This window comes from Triticum aestivum, chromosome 2D (genome assembly GCF_018294505.1).
Source record: "Triticum aestivum cultivar Chinese Spring chromosome 2D, IWGSC CS RefSeq v2.1, whole genome shotgun sequence".
Taxonomy (NCBI): domain Eukaryota; kingdom Viridiplantae; phylum Streptophyta; class Magnoliopsida; order Poales; family Poaceae; genus Triticum; species Triticum aestivum.
In genome coordinates, this window is record NC_057799.1 from 64,452,932 (window position 1) to 64,479,651 (window position 26,720).

The 26,720-nt window shown below is 48.2% G+C and overlaps 2 protein-coding genes across 2 annotated transcripts; one reads left to right on the forward strand and one right to left on the reverse strand.

Moving 5' to 3' along the window:
- The first annotated feature begins 737 nt into the window (after positions 1 to 737).
- LOC123051584 (DNA-directed RNA polymerases II, IV and V subunit 8B) lies at positions 738 to 3,546 on the forward strand. Its single transcript, XM_044474497.1, has 5 exons — positions 738 to 890; positions 1,198 to 1,275; positions 1,708 to 1,865; positions 2,021 to 2,124; positions 3,162 to 3,546. Exons 2-5 carry the CDS (start codon positions 1,203 to 1,205, stop codon positions 3,271 to 3,273), a joined length of 447 nt encoding a protein of 148 aa, XP_044330432.1. The 5' UTR covers positions 738 to 890; positions 1,198 to 1,202; the 3' UTR covers positions 3,274 to 3,546.
- A 292-nt stretch (positions 3,547 to 3,838) lies between these two features.
- LOC123051583 (UDP-glucuronic acid decarboxylase 4) lies at positions 3,839 to 8,381 on the reverse strand. Its single transcript, XM_044474496.1, has 5 exons — positions 7,537 to 8,381; positions 7,306 to 7,385; positions 6,987 to 7,070; positions 5,556 to 5,630; positions 3,839 to 4,485 (listed from the first exon to the last, which is right to left on the reverse strand). Exons 1-5 carry the CDS (start codon positions 8,306 to 8,308, stop codon positions 4,168 to 4,170), a joined length of 1,329 nt encoding a protein of 442 aa, XP_044330431.1. The 5' UTR covers positions 8,309 to 8,381; the 3' UTR covers positions 3,839 to 4,167.
- Between the last annotated feature and the right edge of the window lie 18,339 nt (positions 8,382 to 26,720).

Here is a 26,720-nt window from a genome sequence, read left to right on the forward strand (position 1 = left end):
CCCAATGCTTGAATCGGTTCTCTCAAGAATTCCCATAGTCACGTATCCAGACCTATCTTCCGCCATTCCGAATACAGTCCGTCAGTCCTAGCTCTGTCCAAACTGAAGCCGCCCGTGTCCAAATCTCCAGAAATATGAACAAATACTCACTCCGTTCTTAAATATAAGTCTTTCTAGATATTTCAATATGAACTATATACGGATGTATATAGACGTAGTTTAGAGTGTAGATTCACTTATTTTGCTTTGTATATAGTCCATATAGGATTCCTTAAAAGGATTTATATTTAGGAACGGAGGGAGTAGTAGTGAAGAAAGGAACCATGCTAGATATAATTTCGTAGAATTGCCAAATTGGGCAATGCAAACAACGGAAGTAATAATTGTCCATGAAACAACCAAGCAATCCCATCCATGTCGTACCAAGCAACCCAAAATAGTACCATGGAAAATGTTTAGCAGTTTAAAAAACAGAGAAAATGATAGACATAACAAAATAAAAAGGAATTTGGAAAAGGAAGGAAAGATAAGAATGTAAAGTTTTTTTATTTCTTTAACAAATATTTTTTATAGCATATAAGCGACAATAATAATAAATAAATTTTTTAGAGGATTTTTTTGAGCAAAATAAATAAATTTATTTTTTGAGAAGAAGCAAAATAAATAAATAACAAAGACAGAGCGACGTAGAGCGGCACGGGCCCAGGCCCTAGCCCACGAACAGCCCGTCCATGGCAGAAACCCTACCCACCAGTCTCGCTCCACTACACACCAAAGGCCGAAGCTCTGCCCAAACCCTCTGTTTTTCCTCTCCTGCCAGTCCCCACATCGCCTCCGCTCCTCGCAGCGCAACCCAGGCGATCCGCGCCGGCCCCTCCCCGGCGCTTCAGGTCGACCCCCCATCCCCCCTCCCTCTCTCCCTCCTTCTACCGGCCCGGCTCGCCTCTCTTCTCCTCGCCGCCGTCGGGCCCGACCGATCCGTGGGCGTGGCTTCTGAGGGGCTAGGCTGCGCCGCTTGTTGATTTAGGATTCGGGGGCGTTCTCTGTTTGTTTGTTTGTTTGGAGAAGCGGGTCAGGATTCACTTGTGTGGATTGTCTGAGAGCCAGCAATCGGTAGTAGGATGCTAGGGTTTCCGTGCTCTCTCTTAGCAGGTTTATTACTGCATAACTGAAGTTGGTGCTCTCCGTCTTGGGCAGGGAAAATGGCAGAGCATCTCTTTGAGGACATCTTCCACGTGACCAGGATCGATCCCGATGGCAAGAAGTTCGACAGAGGTAGTTCGCTCCGGCTGTTATGCATGGTGAATTTACGTTTACAGTTCTACTGCGCGGCGCTTTGCTCTGCCGAATCATGCTGCTCATTTATGCCTGTCCGTCTGTTGGAGTTGCTGTTAGCAGTTACGTAGCAACATAATTTATCATAGTTTAAGAAAAAGCGCTAGGCGTTAAGTGTGTGTTTTGCCACCTCCTTGCGCTTTTCTGACCAAAGCACACGCTTATGAGCAGTTATGTGCAGATTAAGTGCAAGCAAGCGCTAGGCCTTTTGAGATATTAATAACTTTGTAATTTATGCCTGCCCAGTTCACAGTGCTCTACAGTGTTTGGATCCTGGACTCTTAACACTTAACATCATAGCGACACTTGTGCAACCTCATAGCTGCAGATGATTACTGAACTGAAACGTTACCTTTCCACATCGGTGTGCAGTTAACCGCATTGAGGCTAGAAGTGAGCAGTTGGAGATGTACATGCAATTAGATATCGCTACCGATGTCTACCCAATGCATATGGGTGACAAGTTCACCATGGTTTTAGCTCCGACACTGAATCTGGACGGGACTCCAGACACTGGCTACTATACACAGGTAACATTACCTGATTCTTCTTCAGAAGTTGATCATGAAATAATTTGGCAACTGCCTAAAATGTTGTTATTGTCTTACACGGACTTGTCTTCATGGAGGACGCATGTTTAGGGCTGATACTCAGGAAGCTCATATTATTTCTTTCCTTCTTTCAGGCTGGCAGGAAAACACTTGCTGACAAGTATGACTATGTCATGCATGGAAAGCTTTACAAGATTTCAGAGGACAATTCCAGCAAGGATAAAGGACCTACTAAAGTGTATGACTTCTCTGAACTCTAGATTCGTGATTTTGTGTGGGTTTTTAATCTTGCAGGATTTGATTTATGCGATATGTTTGAGTAATATATGATTTAATGTGAGATTGATTTCTTACCTTCATATAGCCGATGAAGAATTTGCCTATAACCGTGTTTCTGAAGCTCATGAGTTGGAGAGTACATAATGATTCTCTTATTTGCCCTTCAGCTCCTTAATCCTGGCTTCGTAATGCATGTCCATATAATCCTGTGTGGGTCGGGGAGAGGTGTTGAGATTGCCTGATGCGCGTATTACTGAGTAACTTGGTGAATACACTGAGATATAAGGGGTGGTGTTTGAGATTGCTTCCTTTGAGTGTTACTGAGTAACCTGATGTATACATGGTCAAAGATAATGGGTGGGTGGGGCGGGGCAGTTCAAATTGCTTGATGTGAGTGTTACCTAGTAACCTGGTGTATATACATGGTCCAAGATAAGGGGTTGGGTTTGGGATTGCTTAATTTGAGTGTTACTGAGTAGCCTGATGCTATGTACATGGTCCAAGATGAAGCTCGGCTGCTTTCCCTCGAAATGAATGTTAGTACAAATGAAATAATGCCATGGGCATTGGGCTATTCCCATGTGGAGATCTTTGGTGCAACTCATAGTCTCATACAAAGAGCAAAGTTCCATCTGTTGAAGGGCTGATTGAAGGATTTGGTTTTACATATTTGATATTCCTCGTTTATAAGTAGTTTGTACTTACTAGAAATATTGTTAAATATCTGCAAAAGGAGCTCATTTTCTTATGAAACAGATATAGGTGTGTTGACGGTCTTTTCTCGTTTTTGAACCATATATAAGCATGCTTGGCTAGTTGTATTATGTGAATCACACATTCACACCATGCAGTAGAAGTGCAACTCAGAATGCCTATTTTTATATCTCAAACCGGACCTACACCTTTTACACCTATATCTCAAACTCAACCAAGTGATTTGACCAATTCACTCGTGCAACTATTCTAATAGTTTTGCCCACCTTTTCCTCTCTCCAGGGAGATCTATGCATCTTTTGGCGGCCTCCTGATGTTGCTCAAAGGTGATCCTTCAAGTGCTGCTAACCTCGAGCTGGATCAAAAGCTGTTCCTCCTCATCCGAAAGGTGTAAACGTGTCATCTACCTGATAACCAGCGCTTGTAGTTCACTCAAGGCTATACCAAGCCTGTGATCGTTTGGAGGCTAATCGTCCTACACCCTTATGTACTCTTTTGGCGGTAATACGACTCTAGATTGGTACCATGGCTTCTCTGTAGCACCAGTCGCTTATTCCTGTTCCCCTGGAGCGCATTATGCGTGTTACTAACTTATGTTGTCGATGTTCCGGGTAAATTATGATGAAACACGAATGTTATCTCTGGTAATAATTATTATCACTGTGAATGTGATGCTGGTGGTCTAATTCTACTGCATCTTTGCTTGTCTGAACTTCAACCAAATCTCCAGCAGGCAATTGACGACCGTATGTAGGGTAGCTGTTGCATTTACAGGTTTGCAAAGACGAGAAAGTCGGCATGCCGTTTCCTCCCTGCCCTTCACAAGGACTGGAAGTTCAGACAAGTCTTAAACAGGGAGATGCCATTGTGCAGGAGCCAGTAAATGGGTCTCTGATTGTATGACGGATCGAGATTGTTTGGATTTCATCAAACATGTGCCCTCCTTCGTACCAGTTCTATAAATCAACATGGAAATTTTCAAATATTATGACGTAAAATTAGAAGAATGCGATCGAACAAATTTCGGTCACGGTCATAGTTAAGATCGCGGCCTGCTCTTGGCGCACCCATCTAGCTACTTCACCCATGATACATGGCGCTAAAAAGCTACACAGTCGATATGATGGTGTATATTCCCCGCTTTCATTCATTCATTTCCAGGTATCCTTGCTGTTACTGTCACATGTTTCTTCTTCCTCCCTCAACAAATCCATCCTACATAACAAGATGATGAAACGGCACCGCCCTGCGGCGGGGCGGTGCGTCGATGGACGACGACGGGTGATCACTACTCGGAGCCGTCTGGTTGTTGCTGCTGCTGCTTCTGGTCGCCGAAGATGCGGGTGCGGAAGTCCTGGACCATGAGGGGGAGGCCGTTCCTGAGCGCCACCTTGGGCTCCCACCCGAGCAGCTCCTTGGCCTTGGTGATGTCGGGCTTGCGCTTGTGCGGGTCGTCGGCGGTGTTTGCCCGGAACTCGATGCGCGCGTTGGGGTCGATGGTGTCCTGCACCACCTTGGCCAGCTCCAGCATGGTGAACTCCCCCGGGTTCCCCAGGTTGAAGGGCCCCACGTGGTCTCCCTCCATCAGCTTCATCAGACCCTCAACCTGCACCATCAGATATGTATGTATTAGACACTACCTACACACTTCCTTGGTAAAACCAGAATATATTCACCCATGGATGCCATGACACCGAGCTCTGAGGTACCAATCTGGCAAGGACGACGGCATGGACGTGACACGACACTCTTGGTCGATGGAACAGTGGCGGCTCGTGGTTCCGTTCGACGACAAAGGGGCTCGATCATGCTGCTCCCGGGAGCCAAAAAGGGTGATGGAAAGCTACTCACCAGATGTTGCCGTGTCCATCGGCAGCAACAGTGCACCAACCAGTTTGGAAACACCTGCACCTGCGTGCGTGCGTGCGTGGTCCAGAGCGATGTGTACGGCACACCATCTGCCTCGACCGTTCGTTCGTGCAGTTTCATCTACATTACATTGCATTGCTTCCCGTCGAAGCAGCAACGTACGGTACGGGAGAGAGAGACCACACTACACAAAGCTAGCCAGCACGACGATGCAATGCAAGAGGTCCACGGCCTCGGCCGGGACAATTACTGGCGAGGCCCAGCTGATGATCGATCGAGCCAACTCGGTCCGTATCAGTAGGGTACGTGGTCCAAAACCAAAGCCAAAAATGCTAGCAACTCAGCGACTCTGTACTTGAGTAGGCAAGGCAGGCACCAGCGCCAAATGGAAAATGGTTGGGACCTGGACCACCCCGACCTACTCAACCCGTGCCGTTGTGAGCACGGACGACTGTAACAGCACCCACGTACGCATTCTGGACTGAGACGCCAACGCGTGTAGGTGTAGCGCTGGCATGGCAGCCAACGACTCAGAATTTCAGCACGCGTGTAGGAGAGGAAAAATGTCGCATTGCAAAGCAAACTATGCTACCATGCATGATCGAGCACATGGAAATCAACTGCAAGTAAATAGCTTAGCTTCAGCTGCACGGTGGATGAACCAACCGATTAATGAGAACCGTGCTGCTGTTGGAGCTTGTATAATGGAGCGTGCGGAGCCACCAGCAAGGGAACGTGCGTGTGCATATATGAATATGAATCTTGACTTGTGGCGATGTGTGCTCGTTGGTGAGAGGGAGAGCTTACCAGATCGGAGACGTACTGGAAGCTCCTCGTCTGCTTGCCGTCGCCGTACACCGTCAGGGGCTCCTTCCTCAGCGCCTGCACCAAGCAAGCCCATCAATCAAACATCAATCGACACAATGCATGTCACCGTTAGCAGTTGTTAACATCAAAGACAAAATCGTGCCATGCCTATGCGCTTTCACTGGCTAAGCATCACTGGTTTCTTCATCTAGCCGTGTGGGTGTGGGTGTGGGTGTGTGACTGATCTTCCTGCTAATGTTATCATTTCTTCCACCACACACATATGCACGTACCTTTCGCGTGTAAAGAATCATGTCAAGTTCGGAGTAAAGAAGGTTTTAATTAAGTGGGGGCGATTGGTGCCAGGCTTGGATTAAGAAAATGAGAGTTGGAACGCGGCGTCCACTTGTCAAAGTTTCTCCATCTAGCTTAATTTAATTCCGCGCTGCTTTTGCCACGCACGATAGCACGTGATTTGGACCCTGGGACGAATCAACAAACCAAACACTTGGTCCACTCATTGCGTGTGTGTCCCCCCTCAGCAAAGCCCAGCTAGCCAGAGGATAAACGAAACAAGAAATGATGAAAACCATGCAGGTAGAAAGTTTATATGCGCTACATTATAGAGCGGATGGAGTATCACTGAAGGCTATTTTTGTAGTGTGTGCGTGGTGTGGTGTGTTGCTCGGTACAGTGCCGTCCCCTGTGACCATCTTGCCTTGCGTGACTGTAGTTGACCCTATTATTTCCGTAAGCTCCATAAGCGGATCTCCATAAGCTCTTAACATGCTACACCCGCAAACCCCCGACACGTGGAACATGATCTAGCAAATATACCCCCAAGGCCCCAACAGAAAGGGGGAGGGTTTTATGTCTTCGACGATAAACGTTATCATCGATGACGACTATTTTTGGAGCATCAGTGGTGGTGTGTTGCTAGGTGCAATGCCGCCTCGATCGCGTGACGCATCTGGCCTCGCGTGACTGTGACGACTCTATTTTTCTTAACTTGTACACAATCGCTTTTTAAAAAATGGTCTAGTTTTGGAGTATGTAAAAAAATGAACAACCAGAAAGAAATTAAACTATATAAGGAGTTACTAGAAAATAAAATATGGAGTAATAGAATGTTGCATTCCCGTACATGTTTTTTTTTAAATCAGTAGACTTGCATGTGGGGCTGTGGGTTCAACGGCTGGATGGGAATAGAAGTTTACAAGTTACAAGATCGAGGCAGCACTAATCAATCCCTATCGTAGATCTAGATCGAAAAAACAATATTAGGTTACTGCTAGTGGTAGAAGTCTAGCTACGAGCCTACGACTAAGCCAAGTAAAGCCGGAAAAAAGGAAGTTACGTGGAAGCGTGCATGCATGCTTGTGCATGGGTAATTAGTTAGTTACAGTAGTACTAGTAGGTTATCTTTCTTACCTGAGCGACGAAGTTGCTGACGACCCGGCCATCGTCGATGCACATGCGCGGCCCGTAGGTGTTGAAGATCCGAGCGATCCTCACCTGCCAGCACAAAGATTAGCTACAGTCAGTTAACCAGGCGAAATTACCCTAATTAGCTTGGTTTAACTGCAGCAGTTGCATGATGATCCGATGCTAGCTACTACTAGCTGACATCATAATCTATTTTTTTTGCTTCTAATAATGGAAAGAAAAGGAGAGGAGGATGCTTTCGTTTCCAGCAAAGCTGAGGTTGCTGAGTGAGTGGTGAATGATTAAAGCAGGGCCGGGCACGAACCTCGAGGTTGGCGCCGCGGTGGTAGTCCATGGTCAGTGTCTCCGCCGTCCTCTTGCCCTCGTCGTAGCAACTCCGCACACCTGCACAAATACTTCCGTTCAGAAAGAGGAGAGGACGATGGCAGCATTTCTGTCCTTTTCCCATGCATCCTGTGTGCTCCAACAGATAGACGAGGACGACCGCCATGGCGGCTCTAGGATAGGACCGGCCAGAAAAGATGTGATGACGTACCGATGGGGTTGACGTTGCCCCAGTAGGTCTCGACCTGGGGGTGCTGGAGGGGGTCGCCGTAGACCTCGCTGGTGCTGGTGAGGAGGAAGCGGGCGCCGACGCGCTTGGCGAGGCCGAGCATGTTGAGCGTGCCCACCACGTTGGTCTTGATGGTCTTGACGGGGTTGAACTTGTAGTGCACGGGGGAGGCCGGGCAGGCGAGGTGGTAGATCTGGTCCACCTCCAGCAGGATCGGCTCCACCACGTCGTGCCGGATCATCTCGAAGTTTGGGTTCCCGGCGTGGTGCGCCACGTTCTCCTTGCGCCCCGTGAAGAAGTTGTCGACGACGATCACGCTGTCCCCGCGCGCCAGCAGCCGGTCCACCAGGTGGCTGCCCACGAACCCGGCGCCGCCCGTCACCACCACGCGCAGGCCCTTGCGCTTCAGCCCCAGCGGCACGCGGCCGTGGCGCACGCCGCCGGCGCCGGCCTCCTCGAACGCCATCCGCCCCGCGCCGCCCGACGACTGGTACTGCCGCGACACCAGCCCCACCGCCGCCAGGTGCGCCACGCTGGTGGACGGGGTGGTGGTGGTGGTGGAGGGGGAGAGGAGGACGAAGAGGAGGGTGGCGAGGGCCATGCCGACCAAGGAGAAGACGAGGCGCTGCTCGCCCAGCACGTACCGGAGCGGCTGCGGCAGCTGCTGCCTGGTCCGCGGCTTGCTCTCGGCCGCGGCCACGTCGGCCGCCGCCGCCGCCTGCTGGCCGCGGTAGGTGAGCTCGGAGGACGCCATTGGCGGATCGCGTGATGGACTTCTCTCTCGGCTCCTGAGCTGGTGCGCGCGGGGAGGGGGGTGTGCGGGAGAAGAGGGCGAGGAGTGGCGCGTATTTGAGGAGGAGGTTGAGGTTAGGTGGGCTGGCCGCGGGCGGCGCGTGGGCCGTGCGATCGGATCGCGGGCGCGGGCTGAGCCGCCCACGTGGCCCCGCGATCGGCGCCGTCCCGCGGGAGCCCGGCGCGCGCGCAGCCCGCCCCTCGATGTGGCGAAATTTACCCGGCCCTGCCACCGTGCCCGATGTTTGACTGAGGCTGAGAGCATGTGTGCATTCACCGACCGAGTCCTACCATTTTTTTTAATCTCATGATGAAAGGATCGGCAGCAAGTGTGCACATTCTCAACGGCTGGCTTCGAGGAAAGGATGCTCGAGTAAAAACAAAGGAGAAACTGCTGTTTGCCGGGTCGTTACGTGCACTGCTGGGGTATGGTAAACGCACACACGGAAAGGACCATTTCGAAAACCGCTTGAATACGATTTGTGGGGCTGGTTTTGACGGGTTCGAACTTCCAAGTTCTGTGCTTAGCTCGCACTCTTGGGCGTTGGCGTGGTCCAGCGGTGGATTGATTGGCGCTTTGGGGAGGGCGCACGTCAAGGGTGTGCACGCGCGTGTGATAACAGCGTTGTTACGCGTCAATGGGATGGCCGTATGGGGGCGGTGTCAAGCGTTATGAAGCGTACCCAGGTTCACTCGACCAGACCAGGTTCCCGTTTGAACCAGCAAAGTAATGGCCGCGTCGTAGCCTTAGGATACGGTGCACATGTCATGGTCTGTTGCAGAGCGTTCACCTAGCCACGTAGCGTCGCATGCACCGTGTGGAAACGTGCAGGCTATCCCTCTCGTACTACGTGTGGGCCTATGTCGGCTGGCTAGCGGGCAGTCTAGCTTGGGTCGACACGGCACGAAAAGTCTGAGCTTCCACCGGCTTAGCCTAACGAACGCGGGCTGCGCGCGGGATGCACATTTGACCGGGAGCGCGCGCTCCAGGCCGTCCGTCGGTGCGTGCGCGGCCAGCGCGGGTGACGGACGACGAAGCTGGTCGGATCCATCCGCACCGCACCGCACCGCGTCCGTCGACGTGGCTTTCCGGTGGGCCGATCATGGATCCATCCTGCCGCCCGTGCGGCGTTCGGCCTGGTCTGGCCTCTTCTCTTCTCTGATGTTGTTTCCGTTTCACGCTACATTTCGTAAAGTCTCGATTTTTTTATATATTATGACAAACGCAGCTGGATTTTGTGTCTGAAGATGCACGCAGCCGCAAGTAAAGTCACGAGGAGTCTGGTGAACAGCTGGGGAGGCGAGAGTGACGCCCCAACAGAGTCTTCTCTCTTTCTTTTCTCGAAAAGATGGACTCCAGCAGAGGCGGTCAGCCGGTGAAAGGTCCATGCATGCGTGACAAGAAACGGCAGCCACCTTTTCCCTCTTCTTCTCCTCCAGTGCCCTTGCCGTAATCGTGCCATCTTGTTTGACAAAAAGCTGTTGTCGTTCCCAGCTGCAAGGAGCGTACGAAGCTGCCTTCCCAAGCCGGAAATCACCCACGAGTGCTAGCTAGCAAGCTGACACGACGCTGCCGGGAAAGGGTGAGCAGGCAGCAAGATGGAAATATCCAAGGCGCAGCGACGTGAAAACGAGGCCTAATTAATCTGGACAGAAGCACAACAGTTTTTCTTTCTCTTAGAGGTCGGTCTCTTCTTCACTCCTGTCAAGGAAAATTCGGCACCCGAAATTAGGTCGACGCGACGGCGACTCCATCTGTCGACGAGTGCTGCGTGCGCCCGACTTGCAGGGGGAGGCGAAGACAAAATAGGCCCCATGGATAGAGAATTGTTTCGGTGAACGGAACAGAGAGCGGCTCGTCACCTTGAAACGAGCATCATCATTACTGAAAAATAGAGCTGGTTAGGGATGATTAGGCGGTTGGTTTATGAAGTAAGTGTACCTGATAGCGACTAAACTCAAGCCGCACCGTAGAGTCTCGGAGCTCTTTCTACTAATCAAAGTACTCTTCAGTCTTTGAATCTTTCTACGTACCAACCTTGAAAAAGGAGCTCGGGCAAACATGATTTTCAGAGTACAATTTTCTCCTCACATCACAGTATATGCCATATGTTCATGAAATTTTGCACGCAGTTAGATCATGGGGACATGCATGTTGTCAACATATATAGTTTCAAAAAACCCTACTAAATTACTATTCATCCTTGCCCTTTTTCCGTGGCTCTTTGATTCGTGGGATTTCAAAAACAAATGATTGCAATGCCATGGCAATATGAATCTTACAAGGCATTCTCCCGCAAAAATAAAATAAAAATATTACAAGACATTTTTGTTTTCTCTGTAGAAGATGTTTATTTGTTTTATTGTTTCTCATGGAAAACAAAGTACGCGAATATGGTGTGAACATTCCTGCATATTGACCTGGGAGCGATTGAACGTCCATAAACAGATCAAACATGCGAACATGAACGTTTGCCCCAGACCCTTGCTCCGTGCAATGAGTGCGAGCACGAGCCATGGCGAATTCGGCTCCGCTCCACCTATGAGAAAAAACACTACCCCCAAACTAAACCCCCTCTCCTTACCCCACCTTCTTGGATGCTAAGCAAATTAAAGGAACCCCTCATCCTCTCCTCGTGATCTCCACTTGATTGTCGCCATTCCTCTTCCTCTGCATCGACGAGATGGCAAAAAATCAGCTGCCTGAAGCTTGATTTCTCAAGAAAAAAAACATCCAACGAGAATTGAGGTAATCACACACAACAGAAGAACAACCCCCTACACTACATCCTCCTCGAAGGATTCAATTCGCAAGAGAGAAAAAGTTGCATCCAAGATTTAGGTGCAATTTCAAGGATTTGATATGGCAAAAAATTTGAAAGACGTTGAAGATATTATGTAGGTAGTGGTTATTTGCCATGCGAATTCTCACAGATTTGCCATGTAATTTTGAGGATAAACGTGGCTCATCTCCCGAAGGGCTCTTTTTCGTTGTTCCTTGAAGGATGGGTTCCATAGATCATTAAGATCTCACACTCGTCGGATGATATTGCCGAACGCTTGTTACGCGATTCAGCGCTGTTGAGGAGGCCTTCCCCTCCCTTTGCCACCTGTTTAACCACCCAACAAGCTCTAAGGCCTTGAGTTGGGTTTGTGTTCAATATGACAAAGTGGATTGGACATGGTTGGTCTAGGAGTGCGTCGAGGGTAGTTTTCGATCCTGTTACAGGCATATTTCTTTTTCGTGATGGCTCTTCTGCGTTAGAGCGTCGAAGGCGCTCATTTGGTTGTGTATGATGGTTTGCTGATTCAACACAAATTGAATCCCTCTATTCTTTTTGAGCCAACCAGGTGTCCTCCATGATGTGGAATTTTGATACCAAGTCCAATAGTTCGGAGAACGTTTGAACTCAAAAAGCCGCCAAGACTTCTAAGTCACAACAATCCGGATTTTTTTTCTTAACGAACAAAAATCTCATCTGGAGTTGCCAAACTGTCTCACAAGGTTGTTGTTTAACGTAGATTAGGTCCCAGACATCGGGTGGCCCTGAATTACTCGGGAAGTACTCGATGTGGGGGGTGGGTGGGATAAAAAATTTGACCTCCATCTGTTGTGGGCTTGACGCTTTGAGATGTCCTCCCGAGGTCCATGTGCCAAAGCTGAATCAAATGAATTGGCTTTTGGATCTGAGCTCCATGCTCCTTGAATTGACTGGGTTCGCCATCCTCCATCGGGTGGCATGCCGGTTCTTGATTCATGTGCGCGTGAAGATCCTCGGTCGAGCTAGGAGAGAAAGTGTGAGGTTCAACTATAGGTTCAGGACCGTTACTCGACTCTGAAGGAAGGATGGGCTATCCAATATGGGTTTCTCCTTTGGTTGATCCGATGACTTGGAGCTCTCGCGTAGGAGATACGTCGTCTTGGCTTTGATCGTTAACTGATACCTTCATTGTTCCGGAGTGACCGTACATCGAGACCTGGATGGGCCACCAATGTCGGTGCTAAGACCGACGGATGTCGGGTAGGGGGTCCCGAGCTGTGAGTCTAGGAACAATGGTAACAGGAGACAAGGGCGATGTTTTACCCAGGCTCGGGCCCTCTTGAAGAGGTAAAATCCTACGTCCTACTTGGATTGTATTGATTCGATGGAGTACAAAGTACACGATGATCTACCTCAAGATCAGATGATTGTGTTCTAAATCCTAAGGCTTGTGTTCGTAGCTGCAAAGACTAAACCCCTCAGATTATATAAGCATCAAGGGTACCTAGGTTACACTGGCAACTAGGAATAAACATGTCGACTACTAGAACTCTCCTTGAAGTGTACGCCAAGTATTCGAAAGTTTCCATCTTCCTCACGCCAAGGGTCACAGCTTTTTTTTGAACATTCAACGTGGGGCGATCGCCCACCTGAACATTTTTGTATTTAAAAGTAATAATGAAGCATTACATCACACAACACACCCGCAGAGCGCTAATGGGGGTGGGGGGAGGGAGAGAGAGAGGGGCTCAACTGCAAACATTCGCGCACCATTGACGCAACGACGCACAGTCTACGCGGGATGGAGCCCGAACAATCCATAAGAGAAGATGCTCTGTAATCAAACGCCGCAAGTCCACATCCGAGGTACGGATGTTATCGAACACCATCCGGTTCCTGGACTTCCAGACCACCCAGAGGACAGAGCACATCGCCGTGCTGAGGAGAGGACGGCTCCAGGAAGGGTGACAAGCAGAGAAGGCGGCCTAAACTCTTTCCACCGTGAAGTCAACCGGCAAGCGACGACGGTTGAGGATACACGCCCACATCTGACGCAAACGGGGGCATTCCAAGAAGAGGTGCGTGATTGTTTCCGACCGCCCGGGGCAGAAAGGGCAATCGTCATAGCCAAGGAACCCGATTCGATGAAGGAAGGCCCTCGTACGGGTGTTGCCATGCCGTAGAATCCAGGCGAACACTTTGACTTTGAGGGGCATGAAGCCGTCCCAGTTTAAGTCGTGCAGGGGGAGCCCGCAGCCAGAGCTTTTGATCATATGGTACACTGCACCCGCCTTGAACTGTAGACACCCCCCCCCCCAAGCGAGTGTCCGCTCATCCATTGTCGAAGAGAAACACATGCGAGTAAGCGCATACCGAAGTAAGTGGAGCTCCAACTTAGCAGAGCTAGACAGACGATCATGCATAGGAATTGCATCGGGACCGAGCCGCCCAAAATCCTCCAAGGTTGCGCTGGGGTGGAGACAGTGTGTGTACGCGGCAGGAAGAGCGGCCGCCAAGGCCCCGAGAGAGGTCCAGTTGTCATGCCAGATGGATGTGCCAAGGCTCACAACTTCAATAGCCCTTCCTTCGGTGGTCGGCGTGAAGGAAATATGCCCTAGAGGCAATAATAAAGTATTATATATTTCCTTATATCATGATAAATGTTTATTATTCATGCTAGAATTGTATTAACCGGAAACATAATACATGTGTGAATACATAGACAAACAGAGTGTCACTAGTATGCCTCTACCTTGACTAGCTCGTTAATCAAAGATGGTTATGTTTCCTAACCATAGACATGGGTTGTCATTTGATTAACGGGATCACCTCATTAGGAGAATGACGTGATTGACTTGACCCATTCCGTTAGCTTAGCACCCGATCGTTTAGTATGTTGCTATTGCTTTCTTCATGACTTATACATGTTCCTATGACTATGAGATTATGCAACTCCCGTTTACCGGAGGAACACTTTGTGTGCTACCAAACGTCACAACGTAAATGGGTGATTATAAAGGTGCTCTACAGGTGTCTCCAAAGATACTTGTTGGGTTGGCGTATTTCGAGATTAGGATTTGTCACTCCAATTGTCGGAGAGGTATCTCTGGGCCCACTCGATAATGCACATCACTATAAGCCTTGCAAGCATTGTGACTAATGAGTTAGTTGCGGGATGATGTGTTACGGAACGAGTAAAGAGACTTGCCGGTAACGAGATTGAACTAGGTATCGAGATACCGACGATCAAATCTCGGGCAAGTAACATACCGGTGACAAAGGGAACAACGTATGTTGTTATGCGGTCTGACCGATAAAGATCTTCGTAGAATATGTGGGAGCCAATATGGGCATCCAGGTCCCGCTATTGGTTATTGACCGGAGACGTGTCTCGGTCATGTCTACATAGTTCTCGAACCCGTAGGGTCCGCACGCTTAACGTTACGATGACAGTTTTATTGAGTTTTGATGTACCGAAGGAGTTCGGAGTCCCGGATGAGATCGGGGATATGACGAGGAGTCTCGAAATGGTCGAGACGTAAAGATCGATATATTGAACGACTATATTCGGACTTCGGAAAGGTTCCGAGTGATTCGGGTATTTTTTGGAGTACCGGAGAGTTACGGGAATTCGTATTGGGCCTTAATGGGCCATACGGGAAAGGAGAGAAAGGCCTCAAAAGGTGGCCGCACCCCTCCCCATGGTCTGGTCCGAATTGGACTAGGGAAGGGGGGCGCCCCCTTCCTTCCTTCTCTTTTTCCCTTCCTCTTTTCCTATTCCATATGGGAGGTGGAATCCTACTAGGACTAGGGAGTCCTAGTAGGACTCCACACTTGGTGCGCCCCCTCCTAGGGCCGGCCTCCTCCTCCCTTGCTCCTTTATATACGGGGGCAGGGGGCACCCCATAGACACAACAATTGATCCTTGAGATCTCTTAGCCGTGTGCGGTGCCCCCCTCCACCATATTACACCTCGATAATACTGTTGCGGAGCTTAGGCGAAGCCCTGCGTCGGTGGAACATCATCATCGTCACCACACCGTCGTGCTGATGAAACTCTCCCTCAACACTCGGCTGAATCGGAGTTCGAGGGACGTCATCGAGCTGAACGTGTGTAGAACTCGGAGGTGCCGTGCGTTCGGTACTTGATCGGTCGGATCGTGAAGACGTACGACTACATCAACCGCGTTGTGATAATGCTTCCGCTATCGGTTTACGAGGGTACGTGGACAACACTCTCCCCTCTCGTTGCTATGCATCACCATGATCTTGCGTGTGCGTAGGAAAGTTTTTGAAATTACTACGTTCCCCAACAGTGGCATCCGAGCCAGGTTTTATGCGTTGATGCTATGCACGAGTAGAACACAAGTGAGTTGTGGGCGATATAAGTCATACTGCTTACCAGCATGTCATAATTTGGTTCAGCGGTATTGTGAGATGAAGCGGCCCGGACCGACATTACGCGTACGCTTACGCGAGACTGATTTCACCGTTGCGAGCACTCGTTGCTTAAAGGTGACCGGCGGGTGTCTGTCTCTCTCACTTTAGTTGAACCGAGTGTGGCTACGCCCGGTCCTTGCGAAGGTTAAAACAGCACCAACTTGACAAACTATCGTTGTGGTTTTGATGCGTAGGTAAGAACGGTTCTTGCTAAGCCCGTAGCAGCCACGTAAAACATGCAACAACAAAGTAGAGGACGTCTAACTTGTTTTTGCAGGGCATGTTGTGATGTGATATGGTCAAGACATGATGTGATATAATGTGTTGTATGAGATGATCATGTTTTGTAACCGAGTTATCGGCAATTGGCAGGAGCCATATGGTTGTCGCTTTATTGTATGAGATGCAATCGCCATGTAATAGTTTTACTTTATCACTAAGCGGTAGCGATAGTCGTAAAAGCAATAAGTTGGCGAGACGACAACGATGCTACGATGGAGATCAAGGTGTCGCGCCGGTGACGATGGTGATCATGACGGTGCTTCGGAGATGGAGATCACAAGCACAAGATGATGATGGCCATATCATATCACTTATATTGTTTGCATGTGATGTTAATCCTTTATGCATCTTATCTTGCTTTGTTTGACGGTAGCATTATAAGATGATCCTTCACTAAATTATCAAAGTATAAGTGTTCTCCCTGAGTATGCACCGTTGCGAAAGTTCTTCGTGCTGAGACACCACATGATGATTGGGTGTGATAGGCTCTACGTTTAAATACAATGGGTGCAAAACAGCTGCACACGCGGAATATTCAGGTTAAACTTGACGAGCCTAGCATATAACAGATATGGCCTCGGAACACGGAGACCGAAAGGTCGAGCGTGAATCATATAGTAGATATGATCAACATAGTGATGTTCACCATTGAAACTACTCCATCTCACGTGATGATCGGACATGGTTTAGTTGATATGGATCACGTGATCACTTAGAGGATTAGAGGGATGTCTATCTAAGTGGGAGTTCTTAAGTAATATGATTAATTGAACTTAAATTTTATCATGAACTTAGTCCTGATAGTATTTTGCAAATTATGTTGTAGATCAATAGCTCGCGTTGTTGCTTCCCCTGTTTTATTTTGATATGTTCCTAGAGAAAATTATGTTGAAAGATGTTAGTAGCAAAGATGCGGATTGGATCCGTGATCTGAGGATTATCCTCATTGCTGCACAGAAAAATTATGTCCTTGATGCACCGCTAGGTGACAGACCTATTGCAGGAGCAGATCCAGACGTTATGAACGTTTGGCTAGCTCAATATGATGACTACTTGATAGTTTAGTGCACCATGCTTAACGGCTTAGAATCGGGACTTCAAAGACGTTTTGAACGTCATGGACCATATGAGATGTTCCAGGAGTTGAAGTTAATATTTCAAGCAAATACCTGAGTTGTGAGATATGAAGTCTCCAACAAGTTCTATAGCAAAAAAATGGAGGAGAATCGCTCAACTAGTGAGCATGTGCTCAGATTGTCTGGGTACTACAATGGCTTGAATCAAGTGGGAGTTTATCTTCCAGATAAAATAGTGATTGACAGAATTCTCTAGTCACCATCACCAAGTTAGTAGAACTTCGTGATGAACTATGGTATGCAAGGGATGACGAAAGTAATTCCCGAGCTCTTCGTGATGCTGAAATCGACGAAGGTAGAAATCAAGAAAAACATCAAGTGTTGATGGTTGACGAGACCACTTCAAGTGTTGATGGTTGACGAGACCACTAGTTTCAAGAAAAGGGCAAAGGGAAGAAGGGGAACTTCAAAAAGAACGGCAAGCAAGTTGCTGCTCAAGTGAAGAAGCCTAAGTCTGGTCCTAAGCCTGAGACTAAGTGCTTCTACTGCAAAGGGACTGGTCACTGGAAGCGGAACTTCCCCAACTATTTGGTGGATAAGAAGGATGGCAAAGTGAACAAAGGTATATTTGATATACAGATTATTGATGTGTACTTTACTAGTGTTTATAGCAACCCCTCGGTAATTGATACTGGTTCAGTTGCTAAGAGTAGTAACTCGAAACTGGAGTTGCAGAATAAACAGAGACTAGTAAAAGTGAACAAAGGTATATTTGATATACAGATTATTGATGTGTACTTTACTAGTGTTTATAGCAACCCCTCGGTAATTGATATTGGTTCAGTTGCTAAAGAGTAGTAACTCGAAAACGGGAGTTGCAGAATAAACAGAGACTAGTAAAAGGCGAGGTGACGATGTGTGTTGGAAGTAGTTCCAAGATTGATATGATCATCATCGCACACTCCCTGTACTTTCGGGATTAGTGTTGAAACTAAATAAGTGTTATTTGGTGTTTGCGTTGAGCATAAATATGATTTGATCATGTTTATTGCAATACGGTTATTCATTTAAGTTAGAGAACAATTGTTGTTCTGTTTACATGAATAAAACCTTTATGGTCATACACACCAACGAAAAATGGTTTGTTGGATCTCGATCGTAGTGATACACATATTCATAATATTGAAGCCAAAAGATGCAAAGTTAATAATGATAGTGCAACTTATTTGTGGTACTGCCGTTTAGGTCATATTGGTGTAAAGCGCATGAAGAAACTCCATACTGATGGGATTTTGGAATCACTTGATGCTTGCGAACCGTGCCTCATGGGCAAGATGACTGAAACGCCGTTCTCTGGAACTATGGAGAGAGCAACAGATTTGTTGGAAATCATACATACAGATGTATGTGGTCCGATGAATATTGAGGCTCGTAGCAGGTATCATTATTTTCTGACCTTCACAGATGATTTGAGCAGATATGGGTATATCTACTTGATGAAACACAAAAGTCTGAAACATTTGAAAAGTTCAAAGAATTTCAGAGTGAGTGGAGAATCATCGTAACAAGAAAATAAAAGTTTCTATGATATGATCGCAGAGGTAAAATATTTGAGTTACGAGTTTGGCCTTCAGTTAAAACAATGTGAAATAGTTTCACTACTCACGCCACCTGAAACACCACAGTGTAATGGTGTGTCCGAACGTCATAACCGTACTTTATTGGATATAGTGCAATCTATGATGTCTCTTACCAATTTACCACTATCGTTTTGGGTTCTGCATTAGAGACAGCTACATTCACGTTAAATAGGGCACCATCAAAATCCGTTGAGACGACGCCTTATGAACTGTGGTTTGGCAAGAAACCAAAGTGGTCGTTTCTTAAAGTTTGGGGTTGCGATGCTTATGTGAAAAAGTTTCATCCTGATAAGTTCAAACCCAAATCGGAGAAATGTGTCTTCATAGGATACCCAAAGAGGACAGTTGGGTACACCTTCTATCACAGATCCGAAGGCAAGACATTCGTTGCTTAGTATGGATCCTTTCTAGAGAAGGAGTTTCTCTCGAAAGAAGTGAGTGGGAGGAAAGTAGAACTTGATGAGGTAACTGTACCTGCTCCCTTATTGGAAAGTAGTTCATCACAGAAATCTGTTCCTGTGACTCCTACACCAATTAGTGAGGAAGTTAATGATGATGATCATGTAACTTCAGATCAAGTTACTACCAAACCTCGTAGGTAAACCAGAGTAAGATCCGCACCAGAGTGGTACGGTAATCCTATTCTGGAGGTCATGATTATTTGACCATGACGAACCTACGAACTATGAAGAAGCGATGGTGAGCCCAGATTCCGCAAAATGGCTTGAGGCCATGAAATCTGAGATGAGATCTATGTATGAGAACAAAGTATGGACTTTGATTGACTTGCCCAATGGTCGGCGAGCCATTGAGATTAAATGGATCTTCAAGAGGAAGACGGACGCTGATAGTAGTGTCACTATCTACAAAGCTAGAATTGTCGCAAAAGGTTTTCAACAAGTTCAAGATGTTGACTACGATGAGAGTTTCTCACTCGTATCTATGCTTAAGTCTGTCCGAATCATGTTAGCAATTGCCGCATTTTATGAAATCTGGCAAAGGGATAAACAAAACTGCATTCCTTAATGGATTTATTAAAGAAGAGTTGTATATGATGCAACCTGAAGGTTTTGTCAATCCTAAAAGTGCTAACAAAATATGCAAGCTCCAGCGATCCATCTATGGACTGGTGCAAGCATCTCAGAGTTGGAATATACGCTTTGATAAGTTGATCAAAAGATATGGTTTTATACAGACTTGCGATGAAGCCTGTATTTACAAGAAAGTGAGTGGGAGCACTACAACATTTCTGATAAGTATATGTGAATGACATATTGTTGATCGGAAATAATGTAGAATTATTCTGCAAAGCATAAAGGAATGTTTGAAAGGATTTTTTCAAAGAAAGACCTCGGTGAAGCTGCTTACATATTGAGCATCAAGATCTATAGAGATAGATGAAGACGCTTGATGAGTTTTTCCATGAGTACATACCTTAACAAGATTTTGAAGTAGTTCAAAATAGAACAGTCAAAGAAAGAGTTCTTGTCTGTGTTACAAGGTGTGAAATTGAGTAAGACTCAAAGCCCGACCATGGCAGAAGATAGAAAGAGAGTGAAAGTCATTCCCTATGCCTTGGCCATAGGTTCTATAAAGTATGCCATGCTGTGTACCAGATCTATTGTATACCCTACACTGATTTTGGCAAGGGAGTACAATAGTAGATCACTGGACAGCGGTCAAAATTATCCTTGGTGGAATAAGGATATATTTCTCGATTATGGAAGTGACAAAAAGGGGTTACGTCGATACAAGTTTTGACACTAAATCTAGATGACTCTAAGTCTCGGTCTAGATACATATTGAAAGTGGAAGCAATTAGCTAGAGTAGCGCCGTGCAGAGCATTGTAGACATAGAAATTTGCAAAATACTTACGTGGCAGACCCGTTGACTAAAATTATCTCACAATCAAAACATGATCACACCTTAGTACTCTTTGGGTGTTAATCGCATAGCGATGTGAACTAGATTATTGACTCTAGTAAACCCTTTGAGTGTTGGTCACATAGAGATGTGAACTATGGGTGTTAATCACATGGTGATGTGAATTATTGATGTTAAATCACATGGCGATGTGAACTAGATTATTGACTCTAGTGCAAGTGGGAGACTGAAGAAAATATGCCCTAGAGTCAATAATAAAGTATTATATATTTCCTTATATCATGATAAATGTTTATTATTCATGCTAGAATTGTATTAACCGGAAACATAATACATGTGTGATACATAGACAAACAGAGTGTCACTAGTATGCCTCTACCTTGACTAGCTCGTTAATCAAAGATGGTTATGTTTCCTAGCCATAGACATGAGTTATCATTTGATTAACGGGATCACCTCATTAGGAGAATGACGTGATTGACTTGACCCATTCCGTTAGCTTAGCACTCGATCGTTTAGTATGTTGCTATTGCTTTCTTCATGACTTATACATGTTCCTATGACTATGAGATTATGCAACTCCCGTTTACCGGAGGAACACTTTGTGTGCTACCAAACGTCACAACGTAAATGGGTGATTATAAAGGTGCTCTACAGGTGTCTCCAAAGATACTTGTTGGGTTGGCGTATTTCGAGATTGGGATTTGTCACTCCAATTGTCGGAGAGGTATCTCTGGGCCCACTCGGTAATGCACATCACTATAAGCCTTGCAAGCATTGTGACTAATGAGTTAGTTGCGGGATGATGTGTTACGGAACGAGTAAAGAGACTTGCCGGTAACGAGATTGAACTAGGTATCGAGATACCGACGATCAAATCTCGGGCAAGTAACATACCGGTGACAAAGGGAACAACGTATGTTGTTATGCGGTCTGACCGATAAAGATCTTCGTAGAATATGTGGGAGCCAATATGGGCATCCAGGTCCCGCTATTGGTTATTGACCGGAGACGTGTCTCGGTCATGTCTACATAGTTCTCGAACCCGTAGGGTCCGCACGCTTAACGTTACGATGACAGTTTTATTGAGTTTTGATGTACCGAAGGAGTTCGGAGTCCCGGATGAGATCGGGGATATGACGAGGAGTCTCGAAATGGTCGAGACGTAAAGATCGATATATTGAACGACTATATTCGGACTTCGGAAAGGTTCCGAGTGATTCGGGTATTTTTTGGAGTACCGGAGAGTTACGGGAATTCGTATTGGGCCTTAATGGGCCATACGGGAAAGGAGAGAAAGGCCTCAAAAGGTGGCCGCACCCCTCCCCATGGTCTGGTCCGAATTGGACTAGGGAAGGGGGGCGCCCCCTTCCTTCCTTCTCTTTTTCCCTTCCTCTTTTCCTATTCCATATGGGAGGTGGAATCCTACTAGGACTAGGGAGTCCTAGTAGGACTCCACACTTGGTGCGCCCCCTCCTAGGGCCGGCCTCCTCCTCCCTTGCTCCTTTATATACGGGGGCAGGGGGCACCCCATAGACACAACAATTGATCCTTGAGATCTCTTAGCCGTGTGCGGTGCCCCCCTCCACCATATTACACCTCGATAATACTGTTGCGGAGCTTAGGCGAAGCCCTGCGTCGGTGGAACATCATCATCGTCACCACGCCGTCGTGCTGATGAAACTCTCCCTCAACACTCGGCTGAATCGGAGTTCGAGGGACGTCATCGAGCTGAACGTGTGTAGAACTCGGAGGTGCCGTGCGTTCGGTACTTGATCGTCGGATCGTGAAGACGTACGACTACATCAACCGCGTTGTGATAACGCTTCCGCTATCGGTCTACGAGGGTACGTGGACAACACTCTCCCCTCTCGTTGCTATGCATCACCATGATTTTGCGTGTGCGTAGGAAAGTTTTTGAAATTACTACGTTCCCCAACACGGCGGGCCATCAGCCCGGCCCATGGACGACAGCCATACAGGTGGATACCTCTTACTCCAGGACACCCTCACTAACCCTACACACACGTTCGCATTCGTACCGTCGCTGTCACGAACGGACGGTTTGGGGTCAACGAAGTGGCGACTATCCTTGTGCGGGGATTTGTGCACAACATTGTCGTCGTGTCGCGTGCAAATGGCTGGGCGGACGTCAAGTACATAACATTTCCAAAAAATAAAAGTTTTTCTTCAAGAGGTTCGAGTGAATGCTAAAATGTCTATGTAATATAGTACAAGGGAATCCTTAGGAACAATTTCTATAGGATTCAATCTTATGAATAAAAGGACCAACGAGAAAAATATTCTTAAAAAAATCCAGTACTTCAAAATTCTTATGAAAATTCTATAGGACTCAATCTTATGAATAAAAGGACCAATGAGAAAAATATTCTTAAACAAGTCCAATACTTCAAAATTCTTACGAAAATCCTTTGAATCAAAGAGGCCCCTTCTTCGCTAATAATACAAGAAAAGAACCATTCTCATTTCTCGGTGTCTGCATTGCTTTGACGCTCGACGCGCACAAAACAAACCGGCAGACAAATTAACCTGTTCTTTTAACAGAGTGTCTGCCCATAAACAGCTACGCCAAGGCCAGAAAGACGAAAGCCGGTGCCACCAACGTCAAGATGAGCAGTCCAGAACTCCAGATCGTATCGTACAAACTCCTTTCAGGTAGACCCAGGGTGTAAAGAAGCCAAGCCACGAGCAGATCACCCGCGCACAACCAACCTCATGTGTCATGTGTTTTGCTTTCTTTACGACTGACTCTTTGGTTTGGCCATGTCCGTTAGGTACAGTGTCCTCCTCCTCCTCCGGTCCTGGACCTGCCCAACCTCTTCCGCTGGATCTTTCATTGGAGGTTCGGCCCAGGTTGCGTGCACAGCTTGACCGAGAGCGAGGTATCAGGAGCTAAACAATGGCGTGTGGATCCCCGGTTCGCTGGGAGTAGTGCAGGAGTGGGATGACTCGGCAGCTATCACATGGTGCATATCACTTTCAGGCTTGGTAGTAGGAGGAAGTATCATTTTCTCAGAACTTCGGTTCAGCTTTGACCAATGCCCGGCTAGCTGCTACTGCAAGATGCCTAACTGACCGATGATTGCGGAACCGACAGTCGGAGTCATTCCAATCCAAGCCGGAGAAGATTTGCAGTAGTAACTTTCAAAGTTGAAAAGGTGCCTCTTTTCTCATGATTTTCTTGTTAGAGCAGAAAGTACACTTCTGCTTCGGTACACCCCTCTTAAACACATCAAGGGCTGAGATTCCCCCATACCCCTTCGCTGCCAGGGGTACGATCGTCTTATATAAAAAAAATACCCCCGCGCGTCCACGCCGATGCCCCCGCGCGCCTGTGTATACGCGGCTGCGGGACGAGCCGAGCAGCTTGGCAGCCGTGAGGACGCGAGCCGAGCCGAGCAGCTTGGCAGCCGTGAGGACGCGAGCCGAGCCGAGCAGTTAGCATCCATGGGCCCAGTATGTCAGATGCAGGGCGTGTTTTTTTTAAAAGTCGGCGTTGACCGGTGGGGGCGTACGTGTGGACGTGGCGCGGACGGCCGTATCGTCGTGCAATTAACTTCTTTGCAGTAATGGCGGCGTGCATGCAGGCGCCGACTGCTCGCGGCTGATCTCCTGCCGCCTGCCTGCTACCCTCGTAGTCCGCGCCGTCCACTGCCGCGCGTGCGGCGACCGGGCGCCTGCCGCCAGCCTTCCGCCTCGGGCCGGCAGTTGACGCGACCGGTCGGCTGCCGCCGCTGCGGCGACCGCCCGCCCGCCCTCAGACGCCACCGACGCCTCGCCTGCCGCGCTTGCCGTCCTCGCGCCTTCCCACGCCACTGCTGCCGCGCCCAGACGCCACCGATGCCTCGCCTGCCGTGGCTTCACACGCCACCGCTGCCGCGCGTGCCGCCCGCCTTCCCCTCGTGACGCGCGCCACCGACGGCTCGCCCGCCCACCTCCCTCCCCCGCCGTCTATAAAAGGCCGCGCCAGCCCTCTCCACGCCGTGCCATCTCCCTCGCCCGCCCATCTCCCTCTTCCTCTCCTCGCGCGCCCATCTCCCTCTTCCTCTCCTCGCCGGCAATGTCTTCCAGCGACTCCGACGAGGGTGCGTGGCCGGGCGGCGTCTGGCCGCTGAGCCTCACCATCGCCGCGGAGGATCTGGCCCGGTACCGCCTGATGGTGCCGCCGGCAGCCAAGGTGCCGGGGCCATGGCGGATCGGGGCGGACGGCATCCCCACCATGGGACCGCCGGCGACGAGGGAGCAGCTCCACGCCTTCCCTGGCGGCCGGTACAACCGGAGGGCCCGCCGCAGGTTCTGGCGAGGGAAGAACTTCGACATCGTCCTCGGCGCGTTCAGGGACGCGGCGGCCGGCCTCACCGTCGGGGACATTACCGGCGAGGCCGGCAGTTCCAGCTGGCGCCGCCGCCACGACCCACCTCCAGCCGCCCCAGGTGCCCCGGCACAGCAGGCGCCCCCTGCCTCGGCGCTGGTCGAGATCCCACCGGCGCAGGCCGCCCTCGTGCAAGACGGAGACCCCGACGACACGCCGGGGCTACTTGCGGTGCTGGCCCGGTCGGCAGAGGAGGCGACGGCGGCGGCCACTCGTGAGGAACGAGAGCGGCTGGCGGCCATAGCGGCGGTGCAGGAGCAGCAGGCGCGGGAAGACAACTGGTGGGATTTCAGCGACGACAACGACGACGACGACAACGACGATGGCGGCGACGGCGGCGAAGGAGAGGCCGGCGGTATTGCGCCGGTCGTCGACCTCACCGGCACCAGCAACGACGAGTAGTCTAGTTTTAGGGTTTATATTTAAATTTCGGTCTAAGTTATGTAAGAGCAGTGCTCGGTTATGTTTAGGGTTATGTAAAATATTTTGAATTATGAATGAACTCGGAATGGTTTATCTGGAAAAAAAATCCGTATGTCTAATTTGATGTTAGTCGTGCAATTTCAAAAATAAACGGAAACATGCATTTTAACGTTACGAGACGATAATCGACACACAAATTGTAGAAAAATCAGTCGCAAAACGCATGCATGGGGCCTTCGCTCATACCCGAACGGTCTCCGGAGAACTTGTCATGCATGCACACCAAAAACATATTGCGTCACGTCCGGGGTGTGGTATGTGGTGTTTTCATTGAAAAATTATAAAAAAATTCTTAAAGCGACAAAAAAGCCAGAAAACTTTTCATGCATCCTAGTGATGATGGTGGAACACTATAAAAAAATGTGGGTACATTTGAAGGCTGTCGAAAAAAAACTCCTTTCGGACGGGGCCTTCGGTCCTGCCCAAACGGTCTCCGGAGACGGAGGCCAATTTTTTGACGTATTCGGAATGACCTCAATTTTTGCAAGTGAGTTGGTATGCCCACCCCCACAGTCAATACAAGAATTGAACGTATTTGGACATCAAAAACATGTTGCGTCACGTCCGGGGGTGTGGTATGTGGTGTTTTCACCGAAAAATTATAGAAAATTCATAAAGTGAAAAAAAGCCACAAAACTTGTCATGCATCCTAGTGATGATGGTGGAACACTATGGAAAAAATTTGAGTGCATTTGAAGGATGTCGAAAAAAAACTCCTTTCGGACGGGTCCTTCAGTCCTGCCCGAATGGTCTCCGGAGAAGGATGTCAATTTTTCAATATATTTGGAATGACCTCAAATTTTGCAAGTGAGTTGGTATGGCCACCCCCACATTCAATCCAAGAATTGAACGTATTTGAACACCAAAAACATGATGTGTCACGTCCGGGATGTGCTATGTGTTGTTTTCACCGAAAAAATTATAGAAAATTCATAAAGCGATAAAAAAAAGCCAGAAAACTTGGCATGCATCCTAGTGATGATGGTGGAACACTATAAAAAATGTGGGTTCATTTGAAGGGTGTCGAAAAAAAACTCCTTTCGGACGGGGCCTTTGGTCCTGCCCGAACAGTCTCCGGAGAAGGAGGTCAATTTTTCGACATATTCGGAATGACCTCAAATTTTGCAAGTGAGTTGATATGCCCACCCCCACAGTCAATCGAAGAATTGAACATATTTGGACATCAAAAACATGTTGCGTCACGGCCGGGGTGTGGTATGTGATGTTATCACCGAAAAAATTATTGAAATTTCATAAAATGAAAAAAAAGCCACAAAACTTGTCATGCATCCTAGTGATGATGGTGGAACACTATGGAAAAGAATTGAATTCATTTCAAGGATGTCGAAAAAAAACTCCTTTCGGACGGGGCCTTCGGTCCTGCCCGACGGTCCCCGGAGAAGGAGGTCAATT

Coding starts and splice junctions, on each gene's coding strand:
- LOC123051584 (XM_044474497.1), top strand. CDS start 1,203: ATGGCAGAGCATCTCTTTGAGGACATCTTCCACGTGACCAGGATCGAT. Junction 1,276..1,707: donor TGGCAAGAAGTTCGACAGAG/GTAGTTCGCTCC, acceptor ATCGGTGTGCAG/TTAACCGCATTGAGGCTAGA. Junction 2,125..3,161: donor GATAAAGGACCTACTAAAGT/GTATGACTTCTC, acceptor TCCTCTCTCCAG/GGAGATCTATGCATCTTTTG.
- LOC123051583 (XM_044474496.1), bottom strand. CDS start 8,308: ATGGCGTCCTCCGAGCTCACCTACCGCGGCCAGCAGGCGGCGGCGGCG. Junction 7,386..7,536: donor GGGCAACGTCAACCCCATCG/GTACGTCATCAC, acceptor GTATTTGTGCAG/GTGTGCGGAGTTGCTACGAC. Junction 4,486..5,555: donor TCCAGTACGTCTCCGATCTG/GTAAGCTCTCCC, acceptor CTGATGGTGCAG/GTTGAGGGTCTGATGAAGCT.